The sequence below is a fragment of the Rhinolophus hipposideros genome (assembly GCF_964194185.1).
Source record: "Rhinolophus hipposideros genome assembly, chromosome: 14".
Taxonomy (NCBI): domain Eukaryota; kingdom Metazoa; phylum Chordata; class Mammalia; order Chiroptera; family Rhinolophidae; genus Rhinolophus; species Rhinolophus hipposideros.
In genome coordinates, this window is record NC_138060.1 from 20548443 (window position 1) to 20575680 (window position 27238).

A 27238-nucleotide genomic window follows, 5' to 3' on the forward strand; every position below is an offset into this window, starting at 1 on the left:
TCGAGCCCTATTTCTGCCCTCACCTCTGGGTACATGACTCCCAAGGAATCCGGAACCCAAGAGGCGCCAGGAAGAGGTGCCAGGAGGAGCTCTGGGAGAGGCCTGGCCACCTACCTCAGTCACGTCGTTCTTGTTGAGGTTGCGCAGGCTGGCCAAGGCTGCGTCCAAGGCAGGTAGTGCCTCATCCAGATCTTTCTGGGCATCGTCAGCAATAGCTTGCGCCTTCCTGGCCTTCTCATTGGCCTTGATCTCCTCTGCCTGCACTGATTGCCGAGTCTCCTCAGCAATGACTGTGTCCGCCTGGGGACCGAAGGCAGTGAGGGCCCAGCTGGTGGCCAGTGTCAGGGACAGGTGTGCCCTTCTCCCCTTTCTCTTCTTTGCCTCTCAGTCTCCCCAGGTGGAAGGAAGTGTGGGTTGGGGTGCCCTGTTCTCCAAGGGCCCTTTTGGCTGTGACAGACCATGGAGATCTGAAATGCTAGGAGGCCCTTCCAATCCCGAGTGTTCGCTGTGGCCAGCTTGGGGCCTGGCCTAGGGCTTGGGTTTTACATGCTTGAGCATAACTGCCCTATGGGGCAGGGCCCCCTAAGCCCACAGGTGCCTCCCCCCAGTCACTGTCTTTCCATCTGCTGGAAAGTTTTCATACACTGACTTTGTAGAGCAGGACACAACTGCTTCTGGCAGAAGCAGTCATGGTGAATACGCAAATCTGCGATGTCTGCTGGGGTGGGAGGTGCTCAGAGGATCTGAGAGAGAAATTAGGCAGATTCTGCATGGCTGCCTGTGGCAGCCCTGCCACCCAGTCCATGCTGTGCTTATCGGAGTTTGAATTCGTCTGCCTTGCTCTTTACTGTATCCCTTGCCTGGTGCAGTGCCTGGCATAGAATAGGCCCTGGCCAAACACTTGTTTAATAAACAAATGGCTACTGAATGAGGAAATGGCACAGAGAGGCTAAGCAACCTGCAGAGGTCGGGCCGCTAGTGATCTTGCGGTTGCATGGGGATGCCGAGAATCCTCAGAAGTAGTGACACATCCGGGACAGGCCAGGGGTACCCTACCTTGATCTGCTCCATGGTGAGCAACGTGTCCTTGGCAGCTTCCTCCAGCAGGGGGCGCATAATCTCCAGCTCTTCCTGCATCTTGGTTACATCCTCGGAAGTGCGCAGCAGCTGGGGGTGGGGGACACAGAGAGAAAAACAGGTGTGACAGGGGACCAGCAAGAGAGCTGGGCCGGGAGGGAGTTGGGGGGAGGGCCTTGTAGGACCATCTTCACTCATGAGTGAGAGGTAGTGATTGGCAGCTTCAGTGGCCCCAGGTTGTCCAGTGGACCTCAGAGGAAGGGAGCAGTCTCCCGCGAATCTGGGGAGTAATCTGCTTTGGCCTTGCCCTTGGCTGGCAGCTTTTGTTCTTTTGATGAGGGAGGAAGCCACCCATTTAAACACTGGGGACTGCCTTGGATCAGGGCTAAGATGGAGCAGTCAGAACCACAGGCAACAGGCCGTTGCTCACAAGCCCCACCCTGACCCACCTTGTCAAGGCCACTCTTCATACGGTTCTTGGCAGTTTTCAGCTCCTGTTTCTTCTGCCCGATGAGGATAGAGAAAATATTGAGCAGCTCCAGGTAGCTCTTGGGGGTCACATAGTTGTGGCGGGCCAGCTCAGCCAGGTATTCAACACACTTCTTGGCCACGGACTGGTGGATATACACGCAAACCTGAATCTGTGGGGGTAGGAAACCACTGATGGCATGATGGCAGCTTTGTAGAACCTCCAGCAAAGAGGAGGCACCAGCGTGCCCTTGAAGCCGCTGCAGCCTTGTTCTGAGGAGGGAGCCATGTTCAGGAACCTCAATGCCCCTCACACTCACTCTCTCCTATGACCTCACAACCTCCAGGTCAAGGTCACCTGTTCTGCAGATGAAACCACCCAGAGAAATTAAGGGGCTTGTTTAGGTTCTACAGCTGTCAAAAGCAGAGCTGGCTTTAAATGTAGACCCAGGTATCTCCCAGCTCTTGGCCCAATGCCGTTGTCATAGCCCACATGACCTGCCTCTCTTTGAGAGGCCTAAGGCGGCCCCCCTCCCCGGGAGGTTGTGAGGGAAGGGAGGATGCGAGGGGAAATGGGAAGCTGGCTCACTCGAGCTCTTAGCGCCTGAGTGACCATCACTCTCTCAGGTTGGACCAGACAAATCTAGCTCTCTCCTTTTGTGATCTCTGGGTTGTGTCAGGTTGTTCTTTAAAGAAAGCTGTCACAAAACCCTTAGGGAATAAGATAAACAGTGACTGTATCACTCTGTACCCAATCTCCTACGTCACTGTGATGACTTTGTGGCATTCCCATTATATAGATGAGGAAACTGAGGCTTAGACAGGTAAACCAATCTTCCCAAAGGCTTACCATCGGTGATGGGCCTAGGACTCTCACCTGGGCCTCAGTGACCCCAAGCCCAAACCTAAACATTTACCCACAAAGGCTTGCTCCCAACCAAAACACCTACCAATCCTTCAGTTACATCTGAGGTGGCTTCCAGTTCTGGGATCTCATTCAGGAATGTGGTGGCCACAGACTCCAGGGCCTCTGCTGGCCACTCGTTAAACCAGTCAATGGTACAGCAGTTGACCAGGGAGGGGAACTGCCTCAGGCGAGCTCGGAAGACCTCTCCAATGGGGCTGGAGGGCCGAGAGTACAAATGAGGTCCAGAGACACTGATTCACACCCCAGAAATCCAGAACTAGGGCCCTTCCACAGCCCTGTGGCCTGACAGCCAGGAGGAGACAGCACAGCAGCCTGAACCCAATGGTATGGTAGCCAGGCCCGTGGCCACCTCTCCTCATAGCAGGCCCAACTGCACCCCCAAACACCCATGCTGTCCCTGAGTGCCGTGACAGCTGCCTGTACCTCATACACAGCACCATGTGGATGTTGCTGCGCACACGCCCCGTGTAAGCAGCCATGAGGTTGGCCTTGGTGGGCTGGAGGCCCTGCTCCTGGATATAGGGCCGCATGGTGTTGACAATCTGGTCCTGCTCGTCTGGGGTGTAGAGGTTGGGAATGTCACCCGAGTTCAGGACATTGTTGATGTCCTCCAGGAAGGACTCGTTCTTGATCTGGGGAGGAAAGGGGGTGGAAGAGCTGAGCCTTGACGATGCCCCTGGGTGCTGGACTCCACCACCATGGTGTCACTGGACCATCACAACAGCCCCATTTTATAGACCATGCCACCAAGTCTCGGAGAAGCCTGGGGTCACATGAATGACCTCACAAATTGTGGTCTAGGACTCGCACCCAGGCCTGTCCTACAGCAGAGACCCTGGACATCACCACTGGGCTGTGGAAGGGCCCTGGGTCCGAGGGGGCAGATGTGGCGTCTTCCTCCTCATTATGCAGGCCTCTCCATGCTTCAGTTTAGTTATGGGAGGAAACCAGGCCACAGGCAGAAATGGGTTCTTGCCCAACTCACATGGGCAGGGCAGGGCCAGTGCCAGAGGGCACCCTCACCTGGTTGACTCCGTGCAGAGAGCACAGGGGTAGAAGCAGAAAGGCCTTTGCCAGGGTGGGGCGCATTCCAGGGCTTCAGCCTCGGCCCCACCCTGACCTATTTGTATTGAGGCCCCATAACCACAACCTCTCCTTCTCTCAGAGATATGGGGAGAGGCCTCATGCATAGAAGAGCTCCAGAGGGAGCAGTCCCCATGAGGGGAGCCATGGGCACAGCACTTGGGCACAAGTTCTGGGGTCCTGGTGGTGGGAAGCTGTTGGCCAGTAAGTGGGGTGCTGCTCGTGGTCAGCCACGGTGTCAGGGGCCTTCTTTACCTTTGGTGTTTAGTAATGGTCTACACATCCTTAGCTCTAAGGAGCTGGGTGTGGCCCCACACACCGGCCCTGCCCATCTGTGACCCCATCTGGTCCCAGCTGTCCCTCCCAAGATCCACTCCACTGAGAGTGACCTTGGCATAAAGGACTGAGCACCTTCCAGGATGCCACCCTGGACCTGCCCACTGCCCGTGGTGGTGGCACCTGTGTGTCTGAGAACAGGAAGGTGATGGGCAGGTTGTGCAGGCCAGCCTTGAGCAAGACCTTCTTGACATCTTCACGCCACTCAGTCATGCCGTAGCTCTTGGACAGCTCAATCTGGAAGCACTCGTACTCGGCCCTGGAGACAGGAGTTGGGAGGAGGCCTGACAGAGCTTGGAGCCAAGCGCCGAGGTACTGGGGGGTGCCCCCACCCCACCCCAGCTACCCAGTCTTGCTCCCACCCCGGCCAGATCTGCAGACTCCCCAGGCACTGACTTGTTCTCTGGCATCCAGACCTTTGCTCAAGCTGTTCCCTCAGCTTGGAATGCCCTTCCCTTCTATCCTCACAGCTCTGATTCTGTGAGCAGGCCCATGGCCGCCTCTTCTAGGAACCCCTCCTGGATGCCTGCAGCTACACCCCTTCCCACAGCAGCACAGGACACTGCTGCTGCCTCTCCTTGGATGCCAGGTCCCATTCCCAGTCCTTCCAGAAGCCCATGGGCTGGGAGAGACTAGCTTGGGGTGGCCCCAGATTCCAGCACTGTGGAAAAACATGGATGGAACTGACAGTCTGCCACCGGCCACCCTGCCCACCATGCCTGGGGCCCCTCACATGTGCGAGGCGAGCCGTGTGAGTGAGCTGCGGCCACTGCCGCCCACACCCAGCAGGAGTGCGTTGCCCAGTGCCTGGCGCAGGGTCCGGCTAATACGGCAGATGTGGCTCATGGCGTCCATGAAGAGGACCAGCCTCAGCTTGGCTGTGCTCATCTGGTTGTAGTCCTCCATGTACTCCTCGATCACCTGCATCATCTGGGGGGTGGCAAGAGCTGGGTCCTCCCTCTGTCCCCGTGTACCTACACTGCCAACAGGAAGCACACCCCTACCATGGCTGGCTCTGCTCCTCTGTGTATGGCACGGTGTTGGGCCTAAAGAAGCCAGGTCTGGGTCTGCCTGAATGAGGCCTGAAAGTGAGGGTCAGAGCCCTGCTTGCTCCTCTTGGGGATGTACTGACCTGGACCCTGGTGGGAGCTCCTCGGAACGAGGAGAGGACATGTGTGGAGAGAAGCCGTCAGGATGCTCACTCCAGCCACACAGCTCTCAGGCCAGTGGCCAAGGCCTCTTCCTGCTTCCCTGGGGTGCTGACTCAGACTTGGAGCCCCAGGGGCCCTGCTGGCCCTCTATAAGTGGGACGAGAGCCCCTGAAACCAGCACAGCATGTCCCTGTTCACAGAGCCTGTCTCAGCTGAACCATAGGCTTATCCCCAAAGATGGGTCAAGCAGGGCCAGGTGTAACAATTTGACGGGTGAGGAAATGGGACTCAGAGGCAAAGGCTAGCCTGAAGTCCCCGAGCTAGCCTTCTAACCCAGTGTCCTGGCCCTCTGGTCATCGCGTGGCGGTCTGTTAGCACAGTCCGCAGAGGGCCTGAGGCCCAGGGATGCAGAGGGAAGAGGCCCCCACGAGGGGCAGCGCATCACTCTGACCTTCTGCTTGCTGGTGATGAGCTCGTAAGATTTGACGTCAGAGCCTGGCGACATGAAGTCCCCGTAAAGAATGGGCTGGAAGGGGCAGACCTCGTCGAAGGCCACCTCCCACTCCTCCATGTGGCTTTCTAGGAGCTTGTCGAACCAGCTGCGGTCCTCCTCGTTCACCAGGCGGTCACGGAACACGCGGCAGCTCTCGTGGTACCACAGTCGCAGCAGCTGCACCTTGTCCTGCGGCCACCACAGCATCAGTGCCTGCCCTGGGCCCTGGGCCCTGGGCCACCTCTCGCAGCACCAGGAGTGGGGTGGTGGGCAGAAGCTACAGCTCCTGGGCCTGCTCTCCAAGCGAGACCCAGCCAGGGCCATGTGCAGAGGCTGCTGACCCACTGAGGAGTGAGTGCTGCAAAGTGCTGCCTGGGCCTCTCTGCCCACAGCGCCCGGCCCAGATGGCCAAGCTCCTGGGCACCCAGATCCATTAGCTGGTTCTAGAGTCTCCCCTCTAATGGCCCCCATGGTTCCTCAAACTCTAAGCTCAGGAGGAATGCCTGATTCTTTTTACACCTTCCCAATACCCCACATCTAACTACTCAGGAAACTCCACTGATTTGACCCGCAAATCCCCTCTGTTTCTCCCATCTTTGTCTCTGCTGCCACCGCCACCCTTGCTTCTCTGCCTCCCCCTGGGAGAATGGACCACCCTCAGGGAACCCCAGGCTCAACTCAACTCCTCTGGCTACAGCTTAACAAGGCCAGGGCAGCTTCTGTCCTATTCACCCTCTCTCCCCGGCCCTGGGCTCCACACACACTGACCTGTCCATTCCCCATTCTGCAAATCTGTCCTCCACCCACCCCACTGGCTCCCCATCTCCTTCAGGATGCTGTCCCCCTGGCAGCCCATAGAGTCTGCCTGAGCCTGCCCAGCACACCTGATACCCTGCTAGACTTCCTGCTCCTTCCTCCTGGGTGCCTTTCCTTCCTGGACGGCATCCCATTCACTCTCCCCACAAATCTTCTTGGCCTCCATCAGGAAGCTTCTTTCTCCCTGGCCTTGCCCTGGCTCCCCTTTCTGTGTGGCCCCATTGTGGCCACCATTCTAGGCATGGGTTTGACCTACAAGATGGAGTTCAGCTGTATGGAGGCGGGGCTCCTGGGGGCCTGGCTCCTATGTCCCTAGCCCCCCTCAAGGCCTGGCCTGATTAAGGCCGGGGAGTGTTTGGACAGGAAGGCCTGAAACTGAGGGGTTGGGGAGGACAGTGAGGGCAGAGTGGACACTGGGGAGTGGTCTGCCAGATCCTCACCTCGACCTTGGCTGGGTTGGCCATGAGCATGCCCTGGAAGACCTTGGAGAGGTCCCGCAGGTTGAAGGTGTAGTGGGACTTGGCTGGGGTGGGCAGCAGCTGGGAGGTGATGGTGGAGTACACCATGAGGGTAGCTCCCACGAGGGGACCCGTGAAACTGGCAATGTTGGGGGCCCCCGCTGTGGGAACAGGAGGGGCCTCGGGTCACACAGGCGGGCACTCCCTGTGCAGCCTCTGCAGATCCTAGCCCCCTGCCCTTGCTGGTGCCACATTCTACTCCAGATACCCCTTCTTCAGGTGGCATGCTTGGATTTCACCTGCCCTTCAGCTACTCTCGGATGCCATCTCCTCCACCAAGCCTTCCTGATGCCCCCCCCTCAGGGTGAGGAGTCTCCTGCTTTGGGATTCTCATTACCGGCATAGCCTGACCTTGTGTTGGGCACTGGCATGCATTCATGGAATTGGGGACACTATTGGGGTCAGTGCTGGGCAGGGCAGTCACTCTCTTGCCCTATGGGGCTGTGTCCCAGACCTGAAACATGCCAGTTCTGAGCCCCGCATGGGGAGGGTCACAGGGTCCACCTGGGCTCGGGACTTCACGGTGGACGTGGGGGCCTGAGGATCAGCTGTGACCCTCAGGCTCACCTTGGAGCTCCTGCAACCTCCAGCACGCCTCTTCACTGCTAACATAACCTACTTGCTCGTTCTTTGAAAACGAATTCGTGTTCTTTGAACCACAATTCTGTCAGCAGGACTCTGGGGCAGAGGGAGCCTCCAGAAGTGGAAAAAAGTAAGGACGAGGCAGGCGGGCTCCTGAGCTCCAAAGGGGGCTCTTCCACGTGCTCGGGCGCTGCTCCTGGCCCTGGCCACAGACCTCCTCTCCTCAACAAGCGGACAAGCTTGTGAGAAGACAGACTGTGACAGACCCACAGGCAGTGTGGACAGTAAACAAGGTGCTGAGGAGGGACTGGCAGCAGGAGAGAGTTTAGGGACAGCCAGGTGCGGGGATCTGACACAAAGTCCTCGCTTAGGAGGCGCACTCAAGCAGAAGCCTGAAGAAGTAAGGTGCAGGCAGGCCCAGAACTGGGCAGCGTGTTCCAGAGAGGGGACTGCGAGGGCGAAGGCCTCGAGGTGGGCATGCCTGGCATGCTAAGGCCTGGCAGGAGGGGGTGAGAGCAGGGAGATGATGAAGGGCTGATGATGTGGCTTTACCTGCCACTGTTGGGGTTCGGGCGCTTGGCTGCATATGAGAGAGAGAGAGGAAGAGAGAGAGAGGAGGGGAGAGAGGGAGAGAGAGAGAGAGATCTGCTTTAACATTTGAATGGGTCCCTCTGGGTGCAAGTGGAGGATAGATGGACAGAAAACAGATGGATGGACACAGCGGGTGAAGGCAGAAGCGGGGAGACCAGGGAAGGGGCTGCTGCTATGGCCAGGTGAGTGAGGATGGGCAGTGGCTGGAGTGGTGAGCAGCAATGGTGATTTGGGGTGAGTTCTAGAGGGAAGCCAGCAGGACCTCCTGAAAGATAGATGTAGGTGTGAGAGAAAGAGGAGCCCGGATGATTCCAAGTCTCCGGTCCTGAGTAACAGAAGGACACAGCTGCCATCACCTGAGATAAGAGCAGCATGGGGTGGTGGGGGGTCAGGAGCCTGGTGTGACATGTTCAGTCTGAGATGCCCAGTGGACATCCGAGAGGAGAGGTGGGGTCGGGGGTTCAGGGGAGAGGTCTGGACTTAACATGTAGACTTGGACATCATCAGCCTGAAGCTGGGCTTTATCGCCGGGCAGGATGAGATTGTCTGGGGAGAGTGTGGTTAGAGGGCAAAGAGGCTGGAGAGCAAGCCCCAGTCAGTCTAGGAAGAGATGGCTAGGGGAAGGAGACCTGGGAGAAGGAAGGGCCAGCTGCTGGGTCAACACTGACGACAGCCAGGGCAGGTAAGGACCGAGAGCTGACCTTTGGTCAGGCCACACAAGGTCACTGGTGATGAGAGCACTCAGGGGAGTGGTAAGGCCCAAGGGAAAGTGGGAGGAGAGAGGAGAGGAAGAGACGACGCTTTTCAGGACTTTTGCTGTCAAAGCAAGCAGAGAAATGGAGTGATGGTTCAGGGTGGGTGGGAAGGGGCCAAGAGAAATTGGGACATGTTTGTACACGGATGTACTGGCCTAGTGGAGGAGGGGCTACTGGTGACGGGGGTGGGGTGGTGGTGGAGCCACGTCTCCAAGCAGACAACAGGGAATGGGATTCAGGCCTAAGAGGAGAACTTGGCTTCACCCCAGAGCAGAGAAGCTGATTTCTCAAAATAGGAGAGAATACAGGGCCCAGGGAGGCCAGCTGCAGGTAAGCTGTGAATGTGGAGGCCTAGAGAGGGCGCTGTCTTCTGATGGCCTCTTTCAACTGACGGGGGAGAAGAGATGGGACGAGGGGTGGGGCCAGAGGTCTGGAATGGTTGGTAGCCCTTCTGCAATGACCCACCCTGTCTGAAGCTACTACATGTGCTGCTCAATCCCAGCTGCAGACCATCCATGGATCTCACGCTCATTCCTACTCCTTGGAAAGGATGGCTCCCTTTGGAGCCTCTGCTTCTGCACACAGGGTGGGAGATTGTTGGATTGCTTTATTCATTCATTTAACTCAAATTTACTTGGCTTCTACTATGGGCCAGACACTAACTCAGGCTCTGAAGGACTGGCAGCTGTAAGAATGGGCAAGTGAGCCTAGCAAGGTGGCTGGCCCCAGTGCTAACCCAAGGTCCCCACATGAGCCTGAGGATGTTTCACTGTGGCTCCTGGTCCCCAGCCTCAGCCACACACAACTGGAGCCCAGGGCTCACCCTGGAACCAGCGGTCCCTCCCACCCAGGTCCTCCCAGGCTCTGTCCAGGCCTGTACTTACGCACGGGATCCCGGTAACTTTTTTCTCCAAGGAGTCCATCTAGAGGGTTGAGAAAGAGACATGGGGCTCGGAGCTAGGTGTGCCCCTTGCTGTCCACCGTGGCAGGTTGTGCTCAGCTGGGCAGCAACCAGAGCAGCCACTAGCCACCCCCCCTCAACCCCTACCACCCAGAGCAATGTGGCCCCCACCCATAAGCAGGGCGTGTAGGCAAGTCTGGCCTATAGTCCCTGGGTACAGGACAGGCAACGCCAGAGGAGGGAAGGCCTGACTCCCATCACCCACAACCTAGCACAGGGCCAAGTGGAGTTTACAGGTCAGAGTGTGTGTTAGGTGGGAGGTGGGCTGGGGCGGTGGGGGGAACTCCATCCTGGGGTAGACTTTTCCCAAAGCCCCATGGGGGATTAGGTCCACTTTATTCTATCTATCTTGGTGGCTTTTCCTGAGTTCCAAAAGTAGCATCCTTCCAACAGAGTATTTGGGCAAGTACTAGCAGATACATGGGTACTTATGCAGGTAAATGCATATGTGTACATATGTATATATCATATTCAGCAGTCACCACCTGCCAGGCTTCATGCTAGATACTCTATTTGAAATGTTTTATTTAACATTCAGAACTTTGGGTGGTAGGCACTAGTATTATCTCCCATATTACAGGTGAAGAAACGGAGGCTCAGAGCGGTTCATACATTTGCCAAAGGTAACACAGCTGAGTAAGGGGTGAAGCCAGGTCAGGGGTGCAGCCACCCTACCCCTTCCAGCGGCTGCCCATCTTACCTGGCCTGGGCTTCTGCCTTTGCCATGGATTCCCCCACTCCTGCCCAATGCTCACCCATCCAACTGCCCAGGATGGTGGAAAAGATGCGCTTCTTGCTGACCTCGTCCATCTCAGTAAAGGACAGGTAATTGAAGTGGCGTGTTAGCCGAGGGGTGATGGCATTCCTGCCTCCTCCTGGGGGGCCCATGGCACAGACAAAGTTGATGTCCACCAGGTTCCTGAAGGCTCCTGGAGTGGGGGCAGGAAGTCAGGAGGGGACCCTGCCAGGGCTGCAGGGTGACTTTTGTGGGCCCTAGGCACTTTTGTCTTATGGACCTCCTCCTCCATCAAAAAAAATATTAAAAATTATAACTTACGACAGTATTGACATAAAGATATATTAATATTACACATTAAAATTTTTCTATGAGCTAAAAGTTGATTTTCTCCCTGATTTTAAAAGAAATTCAAACATTTCTGTGGACCCTGTAAAAGCGCCGTGGGCCCGAGGCCCTGCACACCCCGCCCGCGCCCCACGGGCCCAGGCCAGCTGGCACGCACCGATGATCTTGCGGTCATACCAGCCGCCATGGTCCATCCACTGGCGCAGCAGCTCGACAGGCGGCTGGGCACCATACGTCTCCAAGGCCGGCATGTTCAGGTCATCGATGAAGAAGACGAAGTTGCGCCCCAGGGGTGGCCCAAACACACCCTTTCTCCTGGGGGTGGGGACTGTGTGAGCCCAGCACCCATGAGCCCGGGTCCTCTGGGAACCCCTCACTAACTTCGGCCCCCTCTGAATTGCTTGTCCCTTGTTCCATCCTGAGTGTCCTGGGACATTACACCTGGCTGCCCTAAGTGTGGGCTCCCTCAAGGTGAGTCTTACCTCCCAGGCATATGGATGACAGGCCCCGCCCCAGTGCCCAGCCCAGGGCAGGCACCCATGGGAGGGGTCAGTAGGAACTTCCTGATGGCACAAAGCTCCAGACAGTCTTCAACAGTCTTCAAGGGATCCTAGGGTCCCCCCGGGGGGTTTCTGGCAAACCCAGGAGCATCATTTGGTGGTGGTGGTGGTAGGGGAGGTTGATAAGCCAGCAGCTGGTTCAGCCAGGCCAGGGGGACACTGGGGCCTAGGAAGGAAGGAGGGGTGCTTGCCTTTTGTCCAGCTTGCTGTCGATTAAGTCCTGGGTTTGGTTGGCAGAGGTACGGGCTGAGAAGGTGAGGAAGTGGCTGATGTACTCCAGCGGCAGGTTTTTGAGGAGCTTGTCAGAGATGGTGAGGGTCTTCCCCGTGCCTGTTGGCCCAATGCACAGCACCTGGGGGGGGGGTCATGCAGGTAGAGCTCTCCCACAGGGCCCAGTGCTCCGTTGGAGCTGCCGCACTCCCATAGGCTAGCCACCCCCCGACCTGCGCTCTGGTGTGGGCGAGACAGAACATGGCGAGGCACTCACGGGCTTGTGGCTGGTGATCAGCATGCCCAGCAGGTAGGACATCTGCACGGTGTCCACGGTGGGCACGATGATGTTGCAGTAGTTGGTTTCTGGCATCATGGTGAATGGAGCTGAGGAGTCCATCCACTTCACCCATGCAACCTGGAACCACAGGTGGCTCAGGGGTGGGCTGGAAAACCCTCCCCACCCTACCCCTGGCCAAGTGTACCAGGAGGGCAAAGAGCTACACTTCTGGGCTTTGGCAAGAGGACCCAGGTGAAGGCTGCTTTTGATAGAAATGGGAAACCCCAGGCTCTGCTCTTTGCCTGGGTGGAGGACTCCCAGAACAAACCACCAGGAATGGGGCGCTCTCTGCACCTAGCTGCTTCTAGTGGGAGGCTCCCTAGGGACTGACAGTCCCCGGGTCTCTACATGAAAGAGGTGATCTGGGAATTGGATAAGCCAGAAGGCAGAGGTCTTTGCTCCTTACTTGCAGGCTACCCAATAGTGTGGGGGCCAGAATCATGGGTGTTGGCATCACCTGGAAGCTCAGGCCCCCTGGCCTATCCTCCCCCACCATCCCCACCTGTATTAGTCCCTTCACCCACAGCCCTGATCCAGCTTGCAGACCTCCCTTGATGGAGGGGCTCACTATGGTCAAACCAACATGTCCCACTGGGGACAGCTCTGACCATTAGATTCAGATGTACCCTATGAGGTTCCCAGTAGGACCCTGCACAGTGACCATTTCTGCAGACAGCTCTCTGCCCCTGCCTCCTTCTGGGCTGGGGTCCTGATCGTGGAATGAGGTAAGGCTCATGGAGTCCTTGCTGGCTGATAGGAAGGATGGAGGTACTAAGGCAGACCATGGGGACTTTTCTGCCCTTGGAGAGCCCAGCCCCTGGGCAAATGGGGCTTTTATTTTATTTTTTAATATTAGTTTCAAGCATACAAAACAACATAATGATTAGACATTTATACCCCTCACAAAGTGATACACTCCCCTCCACCCCCAAGTCTACTAAGTAGAACGGAGGCAGCCAATCCCTGGGCTCTGCATCAACATGGAGGAGGCAGTGCGTACGGCTGGGAAGGGAGGTGGTCTGACAGCTCCTAGTCCTAGGTTCAAGTCCAGCTCTGCTCGCACTAGGTGGGTGTGACTAGTCAGAGCCTCACTCTCCTGTTTGGGAAATGGGCACAGTGATAGCCACTCCATGGGTCTGTGAAGATTCATGAGATAATGCACCTAACTCCAGCCTGAGACCTCTGGCCGTCAATATGGCCTCCTCTCTGTAGGCATTATTCATCAAGGAGGACAGCTACCACCCAGTGGGGCCCTCCTGGTCCTGTCCCTCAGCGCAGGCCTGCAGTCACCTGCTTGCCCTCCTCCTCTTCGTCCTCATCTTCGTTGGTATTGCTGATGCCAGCATCGTCTAGCCTGTAATCGAACACCAGCCCCTCCTCTGGGAAGTGCATGGTCAGCTGTGAGGAACCAGAGGAAAGTCAGGTTGTGAGGCCTAGCAGTTTGTCCCTGGGGGCCTGGGCCTGGGGGATGGCCCCAGAACACCCAGCATTCAGCATCCCAGCCCTGGGAGCCCAGCCTGAGGGCTGCCACCTCTCACCTTTTCTGTCTTCATCATGGTCCTGAGCCAATGGCTGAAGCTGATGCGGCTGGCATTGTCCCCTGTGGCGCCCACACTCCAGATCAGGGAGAAGATGAACCAGGGCTCGATCAGCTCTTGGATGCGACTCAGCTTTTCGGGGGGTACTTTCTTGAGGCCCTGGAAACAGAGGGGACAGCATCAGGCTAAGGCAGGAACAGTACTGAGTGGCCTGAGGAAGCTGGCGGGTGGGGGACATCCGCTGGCCTCTGCGGCAGAGTTTTGTGTCTACGGCAGAATGGACGGGGTGTTCCCATGATCCAGGTGAGCCAATCCAATTCTTTCTTCCAGGAGGCTGGATTGGGATTCAAGGCCCTCAGGCAGCCCAGGCAAAGAGGAGGGGGCCGGGAGCAGACACCTACCACCGCTTGGAGCCTCACCTCTTTAGGCAGAAAGGGCTTGAACAAGCAGTCCAGCAGCTTGAGGAGACTCAGTGTCAGGTTGCTGTTGGTTGAGGCGATCACCTCCTTCACGGAGGAACGGACGAAAGCAATGGATCCCTGTAGGGAAGGGGCACCCAGCTCCTGTGGCTCGTCGCCACAGCACCCTACCGCCCCAGCCATGCCAGGCACACCGTGGCCTCACTTACCTCCAGGAAGCTGACAAAGAGGGCCTTGAACTGCTCCTCGTAGGGCTTGAATAAGGCGGGCAGCCTCTTTAGCCAGCACTCGACAAAGGGCATGAGCCCCAGGATGCTGGGCTCCAGGTAGACCATGCCACAGCGGGACACCGTGGCTGGGGAGGCCACCGCCAGGTCCTGCACCTCAAACATCATGGTCATCTCCTGGTGCCAAGGGGAAGTGCGTGAACGGGCCAGCCGCCGGCCTCCAGGGTGCAGTGCCGTGGGAAGGGGTTGCTCACCCATAGCTTTGGGCCATAGGGGCCAGCTGTGAGCCAGGAGCAGTGCTGGGGGAGGGGGAACGCAGGAACCCCTTGGCCCTCAGCTGATAATGTGGCCCTTCCTGGAGCCCTGAGGAGGAACATGAGTCAGAAGATCCTGGGGACCCCTGGAGCCCTGGGAGCCGTGTGCCGGCTCCACAGCCCTGTACCTGTGTACCTGAACACAGGTTCACATTCACCTCCAGGCGTTCTCAGAAGGGCTCAAGAGATCAGCTCAGTGCAGACACCACCAACTGCCCTTCCGCCCAGGTGATACCCCTCCTCTGAGAACTGCCCCTCACACAGGCAGGTGTCCCTGTGGCCAGTGTACCACCTGTTCCCCAGACTCCAGGCACACTGCATGATGGTGGCTCAGACGGGGCCAGCATGGCTGGCAGTGGGCCTGGGAGGCCCAAGGCAGTGTCAGCTGGGAGCAGTGGAGTGGTGTCCTGGCCCTGGGCTCAGGGCATCACAGAAGCTGCGTCTGCTGAAAGGACAGCATGAGCAGCTGCGCTGGACATGGCTGAGGTTCGGGAGCTTGGGGACAGGGCGGGAGGTTAGGAGCCGGCGCCTAGGTGGGTTGTGGTGACTGAGATGCAGCGGAGGCCCGAGAAGGAGGAGTGGACAGGGACAAGGTTTGGCCAGCACTCTGTGGCTTTCGGGCTCACCCAGCTGCTCAGGAGAGCTGGTGAGTGGACAGGTTGGACGCACCTCTGTGAGCTTGATGATCTCCCCAGAGCTGAGGCACAGCTTCTTGTTGTCGTCCAGCACCGTGTTCATGTTCTCAATCCAGACGGCATCCACCGGCCCGTCGAACATGTACCACTTCTTGTTGGTGTCGGAGGTAATGACCCCCATCCGGATGAGGGAGGGGAAAATTCCATCTGTCCTGCAGCCACCAGGGAGGACAGGGTTGCAGGCGCCGCGCAGGCAGGGCAGCAAGCACAGCTGGCTCCCAAGGAAACCTGCTCTGCTTGTTTATGTTTCTTTTTCAATATCTTCATTTAAAAAATGTAATAGGAAAAATAGGATTTTTCTGGTGTAATATGGTGTAATGAAAATGTGTGCTTTTATTTCCTCCCTGCTGAATCCCTACTAACGTTATATTAAAAGAAGATGAAAGATGATATCCTGAAAAGAAAAAGGAAGTAAGGGAGGAGGCAACAGCAGAAATGGAGGTTCACACAGTTCTGGAAAACGGAAAGAGAAGGAGAAGAAGGAAATGCCCTAGCAGAGAAAACAGGGTATGGGTCATGAGCTATATCTAGTTCCTATTGCAAAACCTGGGAGGCTCAGATTTCAGAGGTACCAAGTGCCAGAGAAGGGGTGGCTAGGGGGTCATTTTTCTGGTCTGACCCCAGCCCCCCATCTGTCTACATAGGAGCCTGGAGTAGAAATGGAGGAAGCAGGACAGGTCTGCTTTCGGAAAGATGGGTGACTCCTTCTCCAGTGCCCATTCCCCACTGGGTTCCCAAAACACTAGAACTAATCAGACATCCCAAGCAGGAGACTATAGACTACTTTGGTAGGTACAGAACTGCCCCAGAGAAAAGATCCCCAGGTGCTGACATGCGGAGGCCCTCCATCCAGTTGCCATTCTCCCAGCTCAGCCCACTTCCCCTAAAATGTACGCCTCAGCCTGGAGCAGAGGCCCTGAGAGGGACCACCAGCCTCTCCTGGGGCAATGCAGAAGTCAACGTTTACTGAGCACTTCACGTGTGCCATAACATCCAGGGGTCCCTTGGCCCACAGTCTCGAGATCTGGGAGCAGGGCTGTTACTGGCGGGGGGTCATGGGCTACTTACCACTCATGGGTGAGCAGGTCAAACTCCCCATACAGCTGACCCATCGTGATGGCCTTGGGGTTGAGCACATAGTAGTTGACAGCCTCGTACACACCGCCGCTGATGGATGGCTGTCCTTTGAGCGACGTCATGGCAGCTGCCAGGATTCTGTAACACTGGGGAGATGGGCACCTGAGAGTGGGCCTCCTGGCTCCCTGGAGAGCTGGCTGGAGTGGGCTGAGGGTCACAAGGGCAGGAGGCGTATTCTAGAGGCCCTGAGGTGCAAATGGGGACTAAGATCCCTGCTGAGGCGGCACTGCCCTCGGGCCCCTTGTCTGGGCCCTGAGCTTCCGGGCTTGGCTGCACTTACATTACTCTTGCCAGAGCCTGTGGGCCCAACGAGCATGAGGCCGTGCCGCACCACTGTGGTCTCGTAGAGCTGGATGCACTTGGTCAGGAAGCCTGTGGGGGACATGGCAGGGGAGCCCAGGGGTCAGAGCATGGGCTGATGTCCTGTCTTCTCCACTGGCTTTCTGTGTGACCTTGGGTGGTCATCTTGCTCCCTGAGCCTTAGTTTCCTCATCTGTAAAACGAGGCCACATAGGTCCTAACGGGCAGGGGCAGGTGAAGCCCTAAGCGTGGGGCGTGGCACAGAGCAGGAACTCCGTGCTAACGGTCAGCCATGCTTTCCACTGGGACTATTACTTCCTAACATCCATTGCTCGGCTGGCAAACTGCAGGGGCCTGCTCTGTCAGCCGTCACAGGCCCACAGTCAACTCCAGCCCCAAAGCTACTGCCCAGACGGCTGACAGCATTGCCCTGAGTAAGTGCTGGCCAAACATTAGGCAAAATCCCAGGGCCGGAAGCTGACGGTCAGTCAGGAGCTTTGACTGACGAAAACCAGGGCTGTAGGGACAGATGCCAGCTGCAGGCAAAGACCAGGCCTACATGAGTAGGGAATGAGAAAATCATTTCCGCCCAAGAGTGTGTGTAGGCAGGGAGCGATAGCACAGCAGGTCGGGGATACTCGCCAAAGGGACGAGGTTTCCTGGCAAAGGCCATGACCCAAGGCCAGGAGGGAGAGAAGAGTTGATGCCCCATTCAACAAGCCTGCTGGAGCTGGGGGGCAGGGGGTGCAGCAGAACCGCAGGTAGAAGGAAGAACAATGGAGGGCACAGGGCTCAGGCTTGCAGTATGAGCACATCTGGCCCAGAGGAGGGCCCCACATGGTCAGGCTGGCAGGTGTGACTTCCTGGATGAGCAACCCTCTACCCCCCACCAAAAGGCCCGAGAGCATCTGCACGGAGGAGAGGGCAGGCAGGTTGGAGCTGTGGGGACAAGAGAGACTTGGCCACGTGGTAGCAGGGCTGAGACCTCCACCTTCTACCAGGAAAGGGCATGGGAGTCATAGGGAGTCTAATTGAGGGTGGTGTCCTTGGAGCTCTTTCATCTACATGGCGGGCTTTGTAACAAACCAGTTCAGTAAGAGCCCAAACGCTCAATGTGACACCAGGGCTGTCGCTCCACAAGGAGTTTGAGCAAATCCTGCAAGTGGGAGCAACATGCTTTGCTTGTGGATGGAGCCCTTGTTCAAAAGAGGGGAGTGTTGGCGGGAGTGAAACGGGGTGGAGGTATGAACAGGCCACAGCTCACCCCCAATCATGGCGTCAAGTCCAATGATGGACAGGGCAGAGGAGAGCTTCTGTCAGGGAGGAGCAAGGCCCAAGAGGGTCCCAAGTGCTGGGGCTGCTTCTCCCACAGGGAAGAGGGGCTACAGCAGGAGGTCAGGGCAGGGGATTCCACCTGCTTCCTTACTGTGAAACAATAAGTATATATTGGTCTCTGTCTCTAGTCCTTGATACAGAGCTGCTCAAGCTCTTGTAAATAAGGATGCAAAGAGAATCTTCTTTTCTAATATTTAGTCTTTGACCCTAGTTTCTGACACAAAGCTCCTAGACCTTTGTAATTTCCTGAGTGCTAGTAGGAATTCTTGTTCTAATGAGGCAATTCTTTTTTTTTTTTTAATTTATTGGGGTGACAATTTTTAGTAAAATCACATAGATTTCAGGTGTACAATTATGTATTACATCTTCTATAAATCCCATTGTGTGTTCACCACCCAGAGTCAGTTCTCCCTCCATCACCATATATTTGATCCCCTTTACCCTCATCTCCCAGCCCCCAGCCCCCTGAGCCTCTGGTAACCACTAAACTATTGTCTGTGTCTATGAGTTTTTGTTACTAATGAGGCAATTCTTGATGCTGGGCTCCCAGGAGGGGGCTGGTCATCAGAACAAACATGCTATAATTAGAAACTTGGAACTTACAGGCCCACCCCACCATTTCCCAGAAAGAGGAGAGGAGCTGGAAATTGAGTAAATAATTGATCATGCCTACATGATGAAGTCTCCATAAAAACCCCAAAAGTACAGCATGTGGAGAGCTTTAAGGTTGGTGAAAACACCCACATGCTGGGAGGGTGACATACCCCAACTCCGTGGGGACAGATCTCGCCCTAAATATCTCTTCATCCGCCTGTTCACCTGTAGCCTTTATCATATCCTTTATTATATAATACACCAGTAAGCATAAGGGTGTGTTTCCCTGAATTCTGTGAGCTGTTTTAGCCAATGATCAAACCTGAGGAGGGGGTCATGAGAACCTCGGATTTGTAGCCAAGTCAGATGGAAGTTGTGGTAACTTGGGGACCTACTACTTTCAACTGACGTCTGAAGTGGGGACAGTCTTGTGGAACGAGCCCTTAACCGGGGGGTCTATGCTAACTCTGATTAGTGTCAGAACTGAATTGAATTTTAGGACCCCCAGCTGGTGTTGGAGAATTGGTTGGTGTAGGAAAAGCCCCACGGATCTGGTGTCAGAAGTATGGGTGTGAGAGTGAAGGAGTTTTTTCTAGACACCAACCACCTGAAGGGTCCCTGTGGAGATGGGGTTGGGGGCACTTGCCCTGCCCTGTGGACGGCTTGACAGACAGCCCCAGCCCGCAACACCTTTGGCCAGGCATGAGGGTCCCTGAGGCTGGGCTGCCTGTGTCTGTCCCCCTATCCCAGGGTGGCCGGAGCCAGCCCTTCCTCGGACACCCACAGGCCTGCAGGGCAGGGCCAGGGCCTCACCAGCCACATCCTTGAGGTTGTTCTTCTCGCAGGCGCTGCGGATGGCTTTGTCCAGAAGGCCGTAGTCGGTGTCCTCATCCTTGATGGTGGGGAACAGGTCGGACACGATCCCAGAGAATAACTTCAGATCCTCCTGCAGGAACTTGGGTACGTTCACGTCACGGATGGCCCGGAGGCAGATCAGCTCCTGCAGCGGAGGCCAGAGGAGCCTTCAGCTGGCCCAGGCCAGATGCCCCTGCAGCCTCTGCAGAACCCTCCTGGAGTCCTGCTCCCAGGTACCTCTCGGGATGGCACTCACCTCATCCATGCTGGGATTTTCTCGCTTGAGGTTCCCAGCAGCCGAGATCACAGTCTTCACAGCTCTCATGCCGAAGTCATAGTGATCCTATGGTGGTGACCATAGATGGAGGGGTGGGTGGGCACTGCCCCTCTCGGGGCTGCTGCCTGGAGCACTCTGCCTCCCATCGGGTACCTGCCTCATCACCCAACTTGCAGCTAAAATGTCACTTCCCTGGCAGGCCGTCTATGACCACCTGCACACTCCAGCCTGGGCCGGGTGCTCTCCCTTGGGCCCCTCTGCCACCCGCTACTTCACCATCCCACTGGCCCTCTCCTTTTACGAGGTTACTTATTCTGCGTCCCCTGCTTGACTGTTGGCCCCTGACGGCAAGGACTCTGCCTTGGTCAAGTTAAATCCCTGGACAGCATTAAGAGCAGGGAGGCACGTGAATTTTGTTCACAAAGTGAACAAAGGAGTGTCCCATCTGTGCCACAAATGGGCTGGCTTAGATGGCCTTTGTGCTTCCTTCTAAGAGTCTCTCATTACATTTCTCCAGACCCACTCTTTTAGGCACACCACCATTGCTTTCCCTGATGTTGCCACTGGTTCTGTTTCTCTCCATTATATAGCTGGTGTGTTGGGAATAGGTCAATTTATCACATCACCCCATGGTACCAGACCATGAAAAGTACAGCTGGACCAGCACATTTCCCAGAAATCTTGGACTTGGATGAAGAGATTGGGCTTGACTTTGGGTCACTGCCATTTGACAAGGGGTGAGGGCATTTCCAGAACCATGTGGGGATAGTTGCTATAATGGATGGGAAGGGGGAGAATGAAGGGAGAGGAGGGAGAAGCATTTTTGAAAGTGGATGGTTAGAAAGAGGGTGTGTGGAGGGGCTGGCAAAAACAGTGCACTCTGGTAGTCAGCTGCTGTTTTTCCCAGTAACAAATTGCATCTCCTCCAGCCCATGGGTTTTGGTGGGCCCCACCTGGCCATAAACAATATGATTTCCCCCTGGCCACAGTGACTGGTATTCATGCATAAGCAGGTCACCCAGAGAGGGCCCATTAGGGTGACACCAGGGACTTTTTCTGGAATTATTAGAAAAGAGAAACTAAGCTAGTAACATGTGAGCCCAGACAGAGCTGGAGCTCATCTCTGCCATTGCAGAGGGAGAGCCTGAGAATGGAGCCAAACAGGAAAGCTCATCCACCAGTGCTGGAGCCGGGACCAACCACATCTATCCCTGGAACCTGGGCTCAGTACGCTGAGAGAAAGGCCCATGGTGCTGGGAGGCTTGGATGGGCAACTGGGTGCCCTTGATCTGCAGCCCTGGGTCGTGCGGCTCTTGGTCTTCCCTCGCACCTGAACTAGCTCCTGTTCCTGGCTCCTACTGTAGCTTACCTGTGCACTGCATGAGGCTGGCTAGTCTCTTAGCTGCTTACAATCTCAGCGTCCTCAGCTGAGAAACAGCGATGGAATTCTTATCGCATGGGGGTGCTGGGGGCAGGCAGCAGCTCTCAGAACCTGGAACCTGGTTGGGGCAGGGCCTCACCTGAGAGCTGAGCTGCTCAGAGGACAGCTTGAAGGTCGTTGTGATCTTCTTGGCCAGCACACTGGCCTCATTGAAGCCGAAGGAATAGAGAGAGATCTCAGCGATCATGGCGTAATCTGGAACCATCATGGCCACGGGCCGGAAGAGCGCCTGGGGTCCATGGTGTACATGTGAATGGAGAGGTGGACCTCCCCTCCCAGAGCACCCAGCTCTCTGGACTGTCTGGTCCTCAGGAGGCCACCACTGCCCTCCTGCCCCACTGATGCTTGGATTCCCGTCTGCAGCACACCTGCCACAGCTGAGGCTTACACTGCCCCGAGGCTAGACCACTTTGCCTATTAGAAACTGGTCTCTGTGTTGACCTGAACCTGTGTCCTGACTTCTTCCAAGCCGGGAGACAAGCCTGGGGCCTCCTCTCCAGGTCTGGGCCTCAGGACCCTGGGCAGGAGGGCTGCCTTGGGGAATCACAGTCCCTGCGTTCCAGCAGTTGTGAGCCTTACATAAGTGCTTTAGCATCTCTGAGCCCAGGCGACAGCTCCAGTGCCTCCCAGTGCCCTGGGCAGTCTCCCAGGCCTGAACACACCTTCAGATTATCGGGCAGCTCAGTGCGGCCAGCGTATCCTGGATTCATGGTGATAAACACTGCGCAGGATGGCACGAGTGGGATCTCGGCACCCTCAAACATGAAGCGTTCCACCTAGGTGGGGGGTAGGGGTTGACACCTGCCCCTCGTCTGGATGGGCCTCATGCCCCGTTGATCCCCTGTCCTCGCTAGAGCTCGTCAACCCAGACTGGCCCCCTGATCATGAGCTGCCTCCTCTCTCAGGATCTGGTCTAAGACCTCCAGTCCCAGTGGATGCCATGGCCGTCCAGGTCCAGGCTACCTGAGGTCTTCACGAATCTCCTACTTCCCACTCCTTCCACCCCCACTTCTTCCATGGATTCCCATCAAACTCAGTTCTGACTGGGACCCAGGGCCCTACTGGGGTGGGGTTAAGGCACCTGCCAGCCTCCCAGCTCTTGTCTCCAGAAGACTCCTGGCTACTCTGAACAGTGCTGAAAGAAGGACAGATGACTGGGGCTTCCATAAGGGTCAGGATGTGGGAGGGATCCCTTTATCCACTGTAGCTTGGCCTGGGAGCTGCCCCCACGGTGGGGTAGGGATGTGGGGCTCCCTGACTGGCTACAAAAGCCCCCCAGGGACAGCTCTGCAAGGAGGAGGAGGAAGTGCCAGTCCCCTGTGACATGAGCGGCTGAGTGCCTGGCTTCGCACCCTGCAGGGTGGGCATGGTGGGTACAGATGAAGTGCTGAGGTGCTGACCCGGGGAGGCGTGGAAGAAGGTGGCTCACCCGTTGTTGCTGAGCCTTCTGGATGGTGGTGATCTGCTGTGCCACCACAGACAGCACCTCAATATCGATGCGATTGAACTCATCGAAGCAGGCCCAGGCCCCAGAACTAGGCGAGGTGAGAACGTGAGGGGGATAGGAGTTCAGAGCCCATCTGGCACCTCCAAGGCGCCCACTGACTTCGCTGAGGAGGAAGTCCTCAGTGGTGATCTCTGTCAGCTCAGCCACAACCCCAGCGCCCCCAGGAGCCGAGCTTCCGACTCCTGTTATCCCAGCCTGTCCCCTCCAGCACCTTGTGAGGCTACTTTCGGGCAGTGTCCCTGTGAGAGCTCAGCTTTCCTGCCTTGTCTTGTGTCACCCTCACACCCAGCCTCACCTGGCCAGGCCCTTGAAGAACTTGCCCATGGCCATGAAGTCAAGCTGGTCGGAGCAGTTGAACACAACGGTCTGGATGGCCAAGGCCTTGCCCAGGTCTTTGGTGGTCTCGGTTTTCCCTGTGCCAGCTGGGCCAGCTGGGGCCCCCCCAAACTTGAGATGCAAGGCCCCGGTCAGGGTTAGGTAGCACCTGCAGGAGTGAGAAGAGGTAGGCACCAGCCATGCAACTTCCTCAGGATTCCCAGACACAGGGAGAGAGAGCCTCTCTTTCTTGGGCCCCATGGATGGGTAGCTCTTGCTCCTCCTTCCTCTCCCAGCCCAGGCCTGGCTGCTGGGCTCAGGACTACCTCTAAACCACCTGCACAGTGCTTCCCCACCCCACCCTGTGGCCCTGCAGAGCCTTGCTCAGAAACCCACTGCGAAGGCTGAACTGTGGCCACACTTCACTTCCCTTACTCAAAACCCAACTTGAAAATCCAGCTGCTACTATATACTGTTGGCAAGAGGAAATAACTGATTGCTTTAGAAGAGAACTGCTCACTTTATAAAGGAACTTGCCCATTATTTCTCTCGAGATCGATTCTTCTGGTACATTGAAAGCATGATCTAACTAATAAAAATAGTAATGCTCACACCCATTAGAGAGCTATGAGCATTATGTATCAGCTCATGAAATTCTCATAACCACCCTGACAAAGCCACAGAGAAAACTGAGGCACAAAGGGTTGAGTCACCTGCCTAAGGTCGCTCAGCCTATGATGGGTACAGCCAATTTTAAACCCAAAGTCTGTGTTGCTAATGCTGCGAGCTCTGATGGACTGGCTCGTCATGGACTGGCTACACCTTTCAGTCCCTGCACTTCTGGGCCAGCCAGGACTGGAGGCAGGGTCCCAGTATGGGAAGGCATATGGGGAGAGGGACTCTCACCTGTCTGTGAGGGGGGTGATCACCAGCCTCCCGCTGTTGCCTAGGTACTCGTAGCCATAGATGAACTCGGCATTCACAGCTCGGATATACAGGTTGTTATTTGTCCAGTAGTACCTGGCATTGCAGGGAGATGGGTTCACAGGCCATGGGGACCATGGGCTACCAGGCAGGGTATACAGTAGAGGAGAGGTGGTTCTCTTGGGGAATGAGGGCATCAGGAATCCCTGTCCAGCTTGTCCCAGGGCTTCAAGGGCCGGCCAGGACCAGCCTATTGCTAATTGTCTCGCCACCCTCCCCTGGCCCCCACCTGCAGCTGCTCTGGCTTTGGGGATGGCTGGGCCAGAGTCCCTTGCCTCCTCACCTCAGCTGTGAGATCCACTCGAAGTCATTCACACTGACCACATTCTCCTGGATCAGCTTGCCCACCACATCCTTGGCATGGACCTCAATGACGATTAGTGCCGATAGCACAGCCCGCTGCATGCGGGACAGCTTCCCCCGTACCAGGGCCACTAGGTCACTGAGCTGCAGGAATGGGGGGATACTGTCAGGCATGGTCATGCTGGGTCATGCAGGCTCTCTCTCCTTTGTACAGAGGGTGGACTTCTGGCAGGAACACCACCTCTATTCTGGCATCTTCTGATGGTCTGGGATGGGAGGGGCACAGGGAGGGCATCGGTCACACGAGAAGTCTGGCAGGAAAGTACACAAAAATGGAGGTACGTGCATGGCACTGTCTCCCTATAGTGTACAGTGCCACCTGAGCCTTCAAAGGCCAGGTGGTGGAGCCTGGTGAGGAGCTCAAGGAGGGAGTGTGGTCAGGAGCCAGTGCACAGAGCAAGGAGAGCCTGCAGCATGCTGTAGGACGTGGCTCCTTCAGTGACCACTGGGAGAGGGGCACCTGCCAGGCTCAGAGCTCTCCTTAGACTCCCAGTCCCTCCTGCTGGGGGCCGGTCGTGAGACACTCATTTCTGGGGTGTCTGATCTTCTGCTCTTTGGAGCCAACCCCAGGCCTCTTACAGGCTCATTACAGGAAAAAGCTCCTGGAGGGACTGGGCTCTCCTGGGTGAGGGGTGTATATGGGGAGCAGATGACGACCCCCTTGACTCCCACCTGCTGGGCAAGCTGGGGGAACAGCTGGTTACTGACGTTGTTGGCCTCCAGGGCCTCTGCCACTTCCATGGTCCAATAGGTCTGGCACCCGGCGATGGTCACCTGGCCAGGCCAGTTCAGAACCCACTGGGTCCTGGGCATCTGGGAAGATAACACAGTCAGGGCTGACCCAGGTAGCTGCCAGCCCTGACCCTGCACACTCTTTTTTTCTTTAAATGTCATCTGTGCTTCTGCCTTTCAAACTCTGGAACCAAGTTGTTAATTCTACCTCAAAAGCAGAGAAGCCATTAAACTTTCGGCCTCTTGGGGGTTGGTGGGGTCATCACTTCTTCAGCAGAGGAGACCCTGAAGCAGGGGGTGGGAGCCCAGAATCAGGGCACACGTAGCCCTGAGTTCAACCCTGGCTCTGTCACCTTCAAATCACAAGCATTTGGACAGAAAATGTCTCTGAACTGACTTTGTAGTATAAGGCTTAACCTCCAGCTCAGCTGCTGACTGTGGGGCTGAGTGAAGTCCCAGCCCAGGCCTGGCACACAGTGAGTGCTTGAAACATAACAACAGTGACTGATGGTTTCACTTTATGGAGCATGTTTTCAGATTCCTTAAGGACCCCTGCCCTGAGAAGCCCTCAGCTGACTGAAGGCAGCAGCAGTCAAAGCTGTAGCCTGAGGATGAGGCAGGCAAGCAGCCCAGCTACCGTGATGGAGCAGAGAACACTAAGAAAGGAGCAAATGGAAGGATGACCAGACTTTGAAGCTGTGCTGGGGTAAGAGGAGTGCTGGGGCTCACCGTAGGGTAGGTCTTGATGGCCCTCTCGATGATGTCCCGTATGCTGGTCTTCATGCTGCGTTCAACTTCCCGCAACCAGTCCTCCACGTTACTGGATGGGTAGATGGAGAAGGACAACTGTACCTCCTCACCCTCTGCTGAGTACATGTGTGTGATCTCCAAATCCTCCTGAAACAGCAGCTGTGGGAGAGGTGGGCAAAAGTCGGGGTTACCCCAGGTGTGCCCAGAGGCCACACACATCACAGAATCAAGGCTGACCCACCTGTGCCCTTCACCTTCAGAAGAGAGCTCTGCCTCACGGGGCCCCTCCTGAGCACCTATCTGGGCTGGGTCTTCCCTGACTACATTTGAAAAGGAGTCAGGGAAGGAAGCTAACTAACCCTGCTTGTGAGTACCCCCTCCTGTGCAGGCATGTACAGCCTCCTTTGTAGGCGAGGACGAGGATGAGGAGAGGTAGGAGCCTCTGGCCTCGTGTGTTTCTTGACCCAGCCAGCACCTCAGTGTATTGGGGGGACAGGACTCCCCTGGATGAGTTGGGAGCCAAGAGCCCCCAGCTCAGGGTTGGGGGTTCTGCAGCTGACCTTCCTCCCATAGGCCCCAGGAGCATCTCCGAGGGCCAGGAATCTCACTTGCCACCTCCTTTCCTGATAAAAGGATTTGGGGTGAGAGAAGAGCAGTTCTATTTGGGAAGGAGTCCCAGTGCTCCTGGCCCTGAGCCACGGGCCCAGTCACCCACCCGGGCAATGTTCTCGAAGCACTTGCGCAGGTGGGGTTGCACAGCAGTGGGGTCCTTCGTCTGGGACAAGATCTCAAGTAGTTCATCATCTGACAGGAAGTAGAATCTGGAGAATGGGGTAAGGAAGTGGGTCAGGCAGCTCCTGGGTCCCAGCTGCCCCAATATCACTGACACTCCTGCACCCACCCCAGCCTGGATGTGGCACGTGGTGCCCCAGCCTTGTAGGCAGGAACTGACAGAGTGGACATGGGTTGGATGGTGCTCACCTGGGGAAGGCACTCCGCTTGGTCTCCAGGTACTCGCTGAGGCCCTTCTGTACCATGTCCAGCAGCTTGTTGCAGTCCCGCAGGCTGTCCAGCAGCCTCTGATCAGAGCACACATTGATTATCTGTATGGCCCAGACCAGAGAGAAACTGGAAGTGAGCATGGTCCAGCTGGGAGGCATCAAGGTGGGCTCAGACAGCACCCACACCAGCCAGAGACCCTCAGTGGGGCGTGGGAAGGAACAGGGGCAGGAAAATGGCCCTGAGCTAGGTTCCATCACTCCTGTCAGTCCCATAGAAAAAAAGTCTATGGTCAAAAAAATTAGGGTTAAACAAAGCCAAAGGTTTTGATTTGCTGCAGGACTTATCAGGGCCTTTAAAATGCTAATGTGAACTGAAAATTTCCGAGAGGAAAATCAACTGTTGTTTCCGAGGAGCATCTCTCATGATGAGGAGCCCATTCATGGGGACACAGGCCAAGACCAAAGCCTTGGACTTGTCCTCCAATGTTTCTTGCTCACGGA

The 27238-nt window shown here is 56.3% G+C and overlaps 1 protein-coding gene across 1 annotated transcript in view; it reads right to left on the minus strand.

The window, feature by feature from the left end:
- DNAH1 (dynein axonemal heavy chain 1) overlaps window positions 1-27238 on the minus strand; it is a 73907-nt gene that overhangs the window by 11649 nt on the left and 35020 nt on the right. The window contains exons 23-55 of the mRNA XM_081073046.1: window positions 26718-26839; window positions 26452-26557; window positions 25716-25895; window positions 24927-25067; window positions 24175-24338; window positions 23814-23927; window positions 22888-23076; window positions 22515-22620; window positions 21748-21861; window positions 21165-21314; window positions 19624-19710; window positions 19326-19512; window positions 16564-16655; window positions 16215-16369; window positions 15121-15298; window positions 14120-14314; window positions 13911-14030; window positions 13492-13650; window positions 13244-13351; window positions 11891-12031; window positions 11595-11755; window positions 11001-11158; window positions 10515-10688; window positions 9683-9721; window positions 6793-6971; window positions 5495-5725; window positions 4626-4822; window positions 4016-4151; window positions 2897-3105; window positions 2496-2667; window positions 1527-1718; window positions 1057-1167; window positions 115-300 (exon numbers count right to left, since the gene is read on the minus strand). Of these exons, the coding sequence (XP_080929172.1) occupies window positions 115-300; window positions 1057-1167; window positions 1527-1718; window positions 2496-2667; window positions 2897-3105; window positions 4016-4151; window positions 4626-4822; window positions 5495-5725; window positions 6793-6971; window positions 9683-9721; window positions 10515-10688; window positions 11001-11158; window positions 11595-11755; window positions 11891-12031; window positions 13244-13351; window positions 13492-13650; window positions 13911-14030; window positions 14120-14314; window positions 15121-15298; window positions 16215-16369; window positions 16564-16655; window positions 19326-19512; window positions 19624-19710; window positions 21165-21314; window positions 21748-21861; window positions 22515-22620; window positions 22888-23076; window positions 23814-23927; window positions 24175-24338; window positions 24927-25067; window positions 25716-25895; window positions 26452-26557; window positions 26718-26839 (4953 nt within the window). The remainder of the gene's footprint in view (window positions 1-114; window positions 301-1056; window positions 1168-1526; window positions 1719-2495; window positions 2668-2896; window positions 3106-4015; window positions 4152-4625; window positions 4823-5494; window positions 5726-6792; window positions 6972-9682; window positions 9722-10514; window positions 10689-11000; window positions 11159-11594; window positions 11756-11890; window positions 12032-13243; window positions 13352-13491; window positions 13651-13910; window positions 14031-14119; window positions 14315-15120; window positions 15299-16214; window positions 16370-16563; window positions 16656-19325; window positions 19513-19623; window positions 19711-21164; window positions 21315-21747; window positions 21862-22514; window positions 22621-22887; window positions 23077-23813; window positions 23928-24174; window positions 24339-24926; window positions 25068-25715; window positions 25896-26451; window positions 26558-26717; window positions 26840-27238) is intronic.